The sequence below is a fragment of the Labeo rohita genome, chromosome 8 (genome assembly GCF_022985175.1).
Source record: "Labeo rohita strain BAU-BD-2019 chromosome 8, IGBB_LRoh.1.0, whole genome shotgun sequence".
NCBI lineage: Eukaryota > Metazoa > Chordata > Actinopteri > Cypriniformes > Cyprinidae > Labeo > Labeo rohita.
The window spans coordinates 823820-834369 of NC_066876.1; the positions used below are offsets into that span (position 1 = coordinate 823820).

Genomic DNA, 10550 nt, shown 5'->3' on the forward strand with positions numbered 1-10550 from the left:
TCCTAAACATTATTACACTGTCACAATGTGACATTTTTTGAGAAAATTAGCACATTATGAACATGACATACAAGTTATTACATTATGTGCATTTATTACATTATGAAATGCAAATACACCAATGTTGCTCAGCCAATCAAATTCCAGGATCAGAACTGCTGTATAAAACTTTAAATAGCTACTTTAAAGATAAAGAACAACTTTTAATCACCATCTTTTATACACATATTACCTTTGTAAGAAAATTACAATTTACATCACCTGTTACAGGGCATGTTTTTTCCAGTTTAGAATGAAAAATAGAAAAAATGCTTTTCAAAAAATTGCCTGGACACTGTCTTTTGATATCCGAAACAAAATATTTGAGAGCCGACTGCTCAACCTTTACATTGTTACTGGCATCATACTGTCAGATGTCCAAAAAATATAAACAAAAGAGATTAAATCTGCATCAGAGAAATTGCTCATATCGTCTGGGATCACCAGACAAAGGCGGCCCGCTCACGCAGCATACGGACACCAAAACGCTGCCATTCTCGCTGGTGAATCCAGAGCTCTTGTGTGGTGTCCAAACACGCCAGCACAGCTCCACCCTTCCACGCTATCACACGAGGATCCATGTCCTGTGGGGGAACACTTTGTTATTTACCACAATGCAAGTCACATTACACGACTACAGTCAGTGAGAAGTTCAAGTCAGTGACTCCTGGGTAAGGTCGAGCCAAGACAATTACACAAGACGATTAGTAACTATTAGCTAGTAGGTCACAGTATGTACAGTATGTTGTGTAGTTCATCACTGATCCACTAAGAAACCATTAGACTTGCAATCAAACATTTTCAGTTCCTCCTATACATTAACTGAAAAAAAAGTTTCATTTTCTAGTACAGATGACCATTTTGCTCAATTCCTCAATATATCATCAGGAGCCACGGGTATTAATTATGTGTTTTTGCTAAATGTGCCCTTTTAATTCTCAAAAATGGCAGCCGCTGACTTTTTATCAATCACCACGGAGCGTGCTTTTAACTAAAAATTGCATTTACCGTATAGAACATTTACTGTTAAATGATACCTGTAAAGAACATTAAATCAGCTTAACTAAGACAAACACTGACCCAGACAAGGCTTAAGTCTAGTCACAGCCTAATTTGTATGTCTGGGCTGTTTTAACTGAAAGAAGCTGACTGAACTTAAAAGAGAAGTTCACTTCCATTACAAAAATGTACAGATAATGTACAAGGGGGTGACCCTTGTCATTCACAATGTTTATGTCTTTCTTTCTTCAGTCATAAAGAAATTAGGTTTCTTGAGGAAAACATTTCAGGAATGTGCTCCATATAGTGGGCTTCAACGGTGCCCGCAATTTGAACTTCCAAAACAACCTTTAAAAAAAAAAAAAAAAAAAAAAAAAAAGGTAAAACAGTAATGTAGGAAGATTTTCAACGTGGAGGAGAAAATTCAGATGGGAGTTTTTCGACATACCCTAACTGTGTTGAACCGGAATACACAGAGAACACACAGAACTAGAGATTCAACTATTTGAATATCTGGAATCTGAGGGTGCTCATGTTCTCCCTCAGCTTCAGAATCGTCCTATATCGCAGTTTGCCCTTTTTTGTTAAGGGGTGTTTGATCTTCTTTGCATGTTCACTTTGCAAAGACTGGGTCGGTACTTATGCAGCGATGTAGGAGGATTTTGAAATGATTTTTGAAGTTGAGGGAGAAAATACGATTGGAGTTTTTCGACATACCCTAACTGTCTCGAGCCAGAATACACAGAGTTCAGGGAGAGAAAGACAAGACGAGCGTTTGAGATTAAAAAGTATTTAAATTGTATTTTTTAAATGTTTTTAATGAAAATAACCGATCGTTTCACTAGATAAGACCCTTCTTCCTCGGCTGGGATCGTTTACAACTGCTTTTGTGATCGTTTGAAGCCGCATTTAAATTACATTTTGGAAGTTCAAAATCGGGGCACCATATCAGTCCATTATATGGAGAAAAATGCTGAAATGTTTTTCTCAAAAAACAATTTCTTTACGACTGAAGAAAGAAAGACATGAACATCTTAGATGACAATGTGTCTCTTCCTCACAGTCCTTTCTTAAGAATGCTATCACGACCATGAAAGCACTTCAATCACTGGTTACAAAGTCTTCAATAACTTCTTTTAAAACACACAGGAAACACACACTTCCTACACACCTTTGGCCGTGTGATGACATCAACGTTCTCCACCAGACAACGGAAAGATGGAGGCATCTTATTGAGGATGCGATGCTGCAGAAACTCTTGTGCTCCATGAAACAGCAGCCCACCTCCAACTACCAGAATACAGCTGTACATTTTACGCTTTGTTTCATCTGAAGCTGTGAAAATAGACCCATAAACACATGCTTTAAGGCTTTAGTAGCAAAATATGAAAATAAAATAATAAATTAAATAACATGGAGGGGAATCTCATGTCATACATTGTGAACATTGAACATTTTGTGTTGTAGAAAACAGACTGAAGAACCCAGATTCACATTTCATCAGCTTGACTGTAGGAGTCAGATTCTAATTCTGCTAGAACTGGATTCATCAACTCTGCTCCACCGTCCTGCAGAGTTTCACCCCAACTCTGATCAAACTCACCTGTCTGAAGCTTCTTAAGGTGTGTTTGATCACAGCTGTGGCTAAACTCTTTGTGCACATTATCGTACAATGTGGAGTGACTGTAATCTATCATCTTCAACACAATGTTTTCTTTCCTGTACAAATTCACTTCAATCTTTGAACAACATGGAAAACGACTTGTTTTCTATACTGTTCCTTGCTTAACCCTATGTTTAAACTTGTTCTCTTATCTTTTATGTCTGGATAGAAATGTATAATAGGAACAAAGTTAAAAGGAATAAATGTCTCAATTCTTAAATTTTACCAATATGCTCACTTTTACATGAACACTACTCAAGTAATGTCTATAGTATGACCCAAGTTAGAGGTGGCTGATATTATATTACATCATAATTTTTTAATAACATGCCAGTTTATAAGCTTTAATTGACCGTTCACAAACAGCTTGACTGACAGACTATCTGACCAATCAGAACGCTGAATCCGCTAATCTGTCCGACTAACAAATCAGACAGATGAGTAGATTCTTATAATAAACGGTTATAATAAAATACAATCTGATATCAGTTTCCTCTTTGCTCCGCAATGTATTTTTCATGGTGTGAGAACGATGTGTCGTGTGAGAGCGGCACTGTTTGTCGGACATAGCAACAGTAACTAAGGAGGGCAGGGTTCTGTGAACGGTCAATTAGGGGATCAGATTTACCCCTGGGTTTTTAAGAGATTCACCCAAGTGTTGGTAAATGTAAGTCAGTATTTACAGCAGGAGTCAATGCTGTGTAAGATGGCTTTATCCACGCCAAGTGCTTTTCCTTCAAACTGAGTCATGGCTGTCTTCCTGGACAACAGAGCTGACGATGTTTCTTCTGCATCTGCGCCACCGACGAGGCACTCGGCTTGAGCGTGGCCCAATTCCAAATCCTGGGTAAGATTTCCTTTCTCTGATGGGTCGCAAATGTTGGAATCCCCCTCAAACCCAGCAGACTTAGGCAATAATTTGCGGTCTGTTGTGGCTTTAGAAGACTGTGTGTGAGAGAGAAACACACTGAGATTACACACCCCCATTCCTCATTTGCAGACGAGTTTGTTTCTTAATGGGAACAGATTTGGAAAAATCTAGCACTACACAAATGGATGCTCTGCAGTTAATGAGTGCTGTCAGAATGAGAGTCCAAACAGTTGATAAAAACTTCACAATAATCTACACCACTACCAGAATACAGCTGTTAACATCTTGTAAAGCCAAAAGATGCATTTGCATAAGATTTACATAAGATGTTTTAACTTCTCGACAAAATTTAGTTTCGTTTTAAGTTTAGTTTCAGTTTTAGTTAAGTTTTTATTTTGTGAGCACATTTCCATTTCATTTTTATATAGTTTAGTTTCATTTTCAGTTTTAGTTTTACGAAAAAAAAAGCGCAAACCTACGACTTGATTTAACCACCAACTTAATATGCCTATTTTTGTGGTATTTTTGATGATTATGATTTTATTTCGGTTATTTTTCAGTAACTGTTGTTAGTTTCATTTCGTTTCGTTTTTCATTTATTTTGTTAGTTTAATTTTATTTCAGTTTATGAAAACGTTTTTTGACCAGTCGTTTTCGTGTTAGTTTTCGTTTACGAAAATAACCTTGATGGGAGATTATGGGGTGGAGCAAAATGTCAGCAAATTTTCATTCTGAGTTAACTATTCGTTTAACGATTCTGCATCTGATTAACAGTTTTGTCTTTCTACGGATTATTTTGACACTGTTAAATATGGTTGATGTTTGAATGTGTGTCATATGATGCCCTAATATTGTAAATTGCCTAATAAATACATTCCTTAGCTCTCTGGGGTGTAACAGAACAGGTTCATTTGAATCTATGCAAACGCTCAAGAACTGTAGAGAGCTGTACCTGGTCTTGTTTGCTTTGTGTGGTCAGGAGGAAGTGCTCATCATGTGGATCCTCTGCATCTCCTTGAGAGCGATGCAGCAGTGATGTCATCTTCTGCCCCACAATTCCAAAAGCAGCAGGATAGAATAACGTCATGGGAGCCTTTAAAACATAACAATGATTTAGACATGCGCTTAACCACCACTAATGGCACGCAAACTGGTCCGTCTCTACCTGGAGTTTCTCATCTCCTAAGCGTAACTGATACAGCAGCACTGGGGAATCAGGGAAACATGTGCGAAACTCGTGATCTTGCAGCCCAGAAATATCCTGCAGAAAAAGCAATAAGACATCAGATTACATAGCATAATATGCAAATATGCAAAGTTGATTTCAATTAAATACTGAACAAAAACACACACATAAATATTTATTCCTCTCAATTCAGAGTTTTTTCCCCCCTATTGCACTAACTGAACTAGTTTTAGGACTTTTTCTTTTGTGACTTGTAGGTATGTTTTGCAGTAGTATAAGCAACTTTTACATGTGACTGCATATTATTTTTAGCATGAAATACAACACTTTTAAGCCGTTTAAGGGCAGAGTGACACTCAGTCAATACTGACAAAAGCTGAATCATTTGTTTAGCTTTATGTGCTGTGAGGTCACCTGATCCAGATGGCAGAAGGACTCTTTGAGCTGCTGCAGTAAGACACAGTCCAGCTTTTTGCTGAGTTGACATTCTCTATAGGGAAATCCAGCCCTCTGCATGAGCCAGAAAAAACACCGTGTCACATCCGAGCCTCCGTATGCAAGACACAACCTGCACAAGACAAAAAAAACGTCCACTCAACAGAGACGGCACGAGATCTCAAAGTATTCTTGATTGGGTTTGCTGTGCTACGCATCAGTAAGACATCATGAGAGCATTACACACTCCACACAGACTAGATACTCAGTGGTGTGTTTTTTTTTTACATTTAAAACAATGAGTAACAGTTTTTCTATAACTGCTAAACTACCACCATAAGCTAAGGCAACCATCACTATTACTACTGCTTAAATACATTCACCAATCTGATCAACATGGTCTAACATTCATTTGTTTAATGTGTGCATCATCATTCTGCAGTGCTCTAGTGTGTTGAAGACAGTTTTCTTGAGGAGAAGTGTGCAGTTGTGGTTTGATGGGGTTTGCACAGGAAACATGGCTTGCATTGTCTTCAGAAAATGCAAAACCCTTTAACAAAGTACACAACTATGTTAGCGTACAATAAAGTGCTTCAGCTCTACAGTGTGTTTCTCTCACCTGGAGCTGCGGTGGGACACACCGTCCTCAACGCAGCACACGCTGGTCTTCTGGTCACCAACATCCACCACACATGCACTGCTCAGGCCGCTGCCAAAGGTCGCACACACAGACTCCTGATGCACAACAACAGCTACAAACAGAATCAGGAGATCAAGTTAGGCTTACAGCGGTAAGCTGTGTTACTGGTGTTCATTACTTGTGAACAGTTGGTTCAGTTGCAGATGCTACAATTCTAAACTGAAAGTATCTTCTCCATACAGCAGGAGCTGCAAGAGTTAGATTTTACTGTTAGCGTAAGGAGAGATGACTGACAAGACATTGGCAAAGGATTTGGTATCAAAGTGAAAAGCAAAAGTGTCTATTTGGCAATATTTCTACTGTATGTTTAATATAAGTGAGTTAGTTTTTGTGTTTTTATTGAAAATAATAAACCACAAACTAAGCATTTGTTTTTAAAGTAACAGGAAATCCAAATGTCTTCTATTAATTTGTGTTGCATCACAGTTGTATACAGAAACCCACATACAGTCATGGCCAAAAATATCAGCACCGTTGCAATTCTTTCAGAAAATGCAACTTCTCTTAGAAAACTGTTCCAACTGCAAATGTTTTGGTATTCACATGCTTATTGTTTTTGTTTGCACTGCAACAACACAAAAAACAGAGAACAAAAGTCAAACTTGATCAAATTTCACACAGAACTCAAAAACTCAAAATGGACTGGACAAAATTATTGGCACCATGTCAAAATTGTAAGAAATAACTGCTTTTCAAGCATGTGATGCTCCTGTAATTTGTATTTAGACACATCTGTGGCAAGTAACAGGTGTGGGCAATATAGTAATCACACTTGCAACAAGTTAAAATGGAGAAAAATTGACTCAACCTTTGTGTTGTGTCACACTGAGCATAGAGGAAAGAAAGAAGTGTAAAGAGTTGTCTGTGGGTTTGAGAGAAAAAAAATGTGGAAAAACATGGACAATCTCAAGGCTACAAGTCCATCTCCAGAGATCTTAATGTTCCTGTGTCCACTGTGTGTAATATCATCAAGAGGTTTACAGCCCATGGCACTGTAGCTAACCTCCCTGGACATGGACATCATGGCACTGTTTACAGAAAAAGAAATGAGTCCCTCAAAAAAAAGAACACAGTCCCTACAGTCAAACATGGTGGAGGTTCAAAGATGTTGACTGTGTGAACGGTATCATGAAATCTGATGATAACCAATAAATTCTGGGGCGCAATGTAGTGGCCAGTCAGAAGGCTACGTCTCCACCAGAGGTCATGGGTCTTCCAGCAGGACAATGACCTGAAACACACTTCAAAAAGCACTCAGAAGTGGTTACAAACAAAGTGCTGGAGAGTTCGGAAATGGCCAGCAATGAGTCCAGATCTGAATCCCATAGAGCGCCTGTGGAGAGATCTCAAAACAGCAGTTGGGAGAAGGCATCCTTTAAATCTGAATGACCTGGAGCAGTTTGCAAAAGAGGAGTGGTCCAAAATTCCAGTAGAGAGGTGTAAGAAACCCATTCATGGTTACAGAATGGTTATTTTTTCCAAAGGAGGTGCTACTAAATAATAAGTTAAGGGTGCATTTTTAGGTTCTGTATGGAATTTTCTGAGAGAAGGGCTGCATTTTCTGACAGAATTGCAAGGGTGCTGATATTTTTGGCCATGACTGTATGACACAGGAAAAAATATATATAAGTTGTAGGAACTAATGTCACCCATCTTATTTTTGTTAATTAAAGTTCTATGTTTAATATATGTGAGTTTGTCATCATACAATTTTATTGTTGTTGTGTTTTTCATTGAATCAAAAATCAAAGTACGCTCTACAGATCCTGAGCTTCCCAAACCACAATATCAATAATATGCAGTTTAATCTGAAACTAGTTTAATAATTGATGGGGGAAAAATCCTCAACATGGCATCCTAAAAAAGAATGAGTAAAAGTGAATGAGCTTTAAACTGACTTTAGCTGATTCTCATTTAATTTAGCCAGAATGCTTTCTGATGTTTAGTCCAGATTCCTACCTTTGAGAAGCACTTAACTAGTCAACAGGGATCATACAATTGGGGGCGAGATGATATTTACAGTTGACATTTCTGCAATTGATGTTGTATTTCTGCAATTTAACAATTTCTGAATGCAATAGAACAGTACACGGTAAATTCCATCGCCAATGGTCAGGAATATGAGGTATATTCCTGACTATTGGTGATGGAATTTACCGTGTACTGTTCTATTGCATTCAGAAATTGTTAAATTGCAGAAATACAACATGACCACCTGTCTCGCTAGCAGGTGCAAATGGTTTTATTGATATACCTGAGAAGCCCATTTTAATCAGCAGCATATTGACCACTTCCTTCACGTGCTGCCTGTTATAGATGTCTGGGATCAGAAGGATGCATCTGTAATACTGGAAAAAAAAAAAAAACCTAAATGTCCTCAAATCAATTCCATTCCACGTACCAGTGAAATTAAACCAGATGAGTGAGCTGAAGCCACAGAAGCAGCCTGTTTTTCATGTACCTTCAGATCCTTCAGTGGGATTTCTAGAAGTTTCTGTATAGCGTAAGACCAGATGGTTTCCAGGTCCACCAGAGCAGCGGTGAGAGAGCCGCCTGGCCCGCTGTGGATGTTCAGATGTCCCCTGCAGATGGGCCAGTGGATACTATAGCAGTCTGTAGGGTTCACATACAACGCCTGATCACCAGAGACAGAGAGAGGTTACAATCTCTTTATGAACTCTAGCTTGAAAGTTTTGGTTTTGAGGACTAATAATAGAGGGACCGAAATCTCTCAGCTTTCGTTATAAACATCCTTAACTGTGTATCAAAAATGAATGAAAATCTTATGGGTTTGGAACAGCATGAAAGTAAATGTTCATTTTTCAGAATTTCCATTTTTGACTTTTTAAAATTATGATTTTTTTTTACTTTTCAATAAAATTGTGGCGTGTGTACGCCTATTAAAAAAAAAGTGATTTTTAAATAATATACCATTCCCCAAACATTAGTTTTCTAATATTTTATTTATTTATTTATTTTTAGGCAGCAGTAACTGAAGTGCATAATTTGGTCAAAAATTATTTTGTCATATATTATTTTAAGTATTCCTACATTTAACTGTGATATGATAAACATTTCAAGAAAGCATTCAATGTTGCTGCTGCTGAAACGTCCAAACAAAAAGAATAAAGATGCCAAATCTGGTACCAAATGAAGTAGTTTTAAAGGTGCTTATTTGTTTTCATTTTACAGTTGTATGATTTAATTCATCATCAGCCTTTCATTAATTCACAAACCCCTGTTAAGGTAATCCTTGGTTAAAGGGATAGTTTGAAGGATAAATTGTAGAAATTAGTTCCAACACAAAAACAAACATTTGTAAGAAAGCAAGAGTTTTGATTATTTTTCTTGTCTCACCTCTTCTCCTACCAGATATTCAGGCTGCTGTGATGTATTCGTCCAGTTCACTTTAGAGTTTGGGTCTAGAACAGCAGGACGAATCTGTCTGTTGTATAATCTGGCCTGTAAACACACACTCAGAATTCACATACATTGACAGCAGGACCTCACAATATTGATTTATCTTCATTGTGACAAACCTGCTCTGCAGACACTGGGGTTCTTCTCACACCATTGGACATTTTCTTGGACCAGATTACCTGGTCGACCATTTTTAGCCCATTCTGTCTCTGTTCATTACTGTCTGCCGACTACAGCATCCAGGAACAATGGAACAAAGTGAACGAAATATAAAATTCAATCAATCACTGATGTAATTCATTAGTTGCATTATTATTAACTTTCAACATCGTAATAGCATCATATTATGCAGACGCAGTAAAGCTACTTGCATTTAGTCCTTCCCGTAACAGGCACTGGTCCTCGTAGCGGGGCTGTCCGGGCTGTCTGTGTCTGCGGGCGATGACATGAGGAACGGTTATGGGTAGGGTGTCCGTAGCCCGACCTATCCGCAGAGTTTTTGATCCAGGATGAATCACAACAATGAAGTTGGCTTGAATTTGCTGAAAGTGACAATCAGCATACTCCTTGTTAACATTACATGTGTGTCTGTTTTATTGAATTATCAAGTGCTTCTGACTGCATTCCAATTATTAATTTTAATAATAAGAGCTCACAAGTTACTAGTAAGGTAAAGTGGATAAGGATAATCTGGGAAATGTTCCAGTAGCAAGACTCAGAGCTTTCAATAAAAACAGTGGGCGTTTTAACCAAACCCAAATTGTTATGTTTTTACTAACATTCTTACAAACATTAAATCAATAGTTACTAGTAAAATCGAAATAATTATTATTTCATTTTTATTATTAAAAAACAAACAAAAAAAGATAGTACATAGCTTTGCTGTTACTATAAGAGGTGCAAGCGAAAGTGTTGGAATCATAGAATGTTTTTTGTTTCTTTTTTCTAACTTAATATTTCTGATCTGACTGTGAATACTGTTAGTCACCTCCTGTATGGGCTCTGGTACAGCGGCGGGCACTATGGGTCTCTTCACTCCGCGTTGCTCTTTCTCTCTGTCCTTCTCTCTGTCTCTTCCGTTCTCCGCATCTCTGTCTGTTTGTGTCATGATGCTGATGTTGAACTATATGAACTAAATTAACAGAACGTTTATCAAAACATCGCTTGATGCATAAGACTGTGTAAGCAAACTACTTCTGTTGGTCTAGTGGCTGTTGGCAGACAAGCTGTAGGCGCA

The 10550-nt window shown here is 37.9% G+C and overlaps 1 protein-coding gene across 1 annotated transcript; it reads right to left on the minus strand.

Moving 5' to 3' along the window:
- On the minus strand, positions 1-10550 carry actr8 (actin related protein 8). The gene is made up of 13 exons (XM_051117772.1): positions 10302-10550; positions 9685-9855; positions 9433-9543; positions 9251-9355; positions 8355-8528; positions 8148-8241; positions 5813-5945; positions 5173-5326; positions 4738-4833; positions 4525-4665; positions 3385-3646; positions 2210-2373; positions 1-623 (listed from the first exon to the last, which is right to left on the minus strand). The coding sequence occupies exons 1-13, from the start codon at positions 10419-10421 to the stop codon at positions 480-482; spliced, it is 1869 nt and encodes a 622-aa protein (XP_050973729.1). The 5' UTR covers positions 10422-10550; the 3' UTR covers positions 1-479.

Coding starts and splice junctions, on each gene's coding strand:
- actr8 (XM_051117772.1), bottom strand. CDS start 10,421: ATGACACAAACAGACAGAGATGCGGAGAACGGAAGAGACAGAGAGAAG. Junction 8,242..8,354: donor TCCCACTGAAGGATCTGAAG/GTACATGAAAAA, acceptor TTTTTTTTCCAG/TATTACAGATGCATCCTTCT. Junction 5,327..5,812: donor GTGTCCCACCGCAGCTCCAG/GTGAGAGAAACA, acceptor TGTCTTGTGCAG/GTTGTGTCTTGCATACGGAG.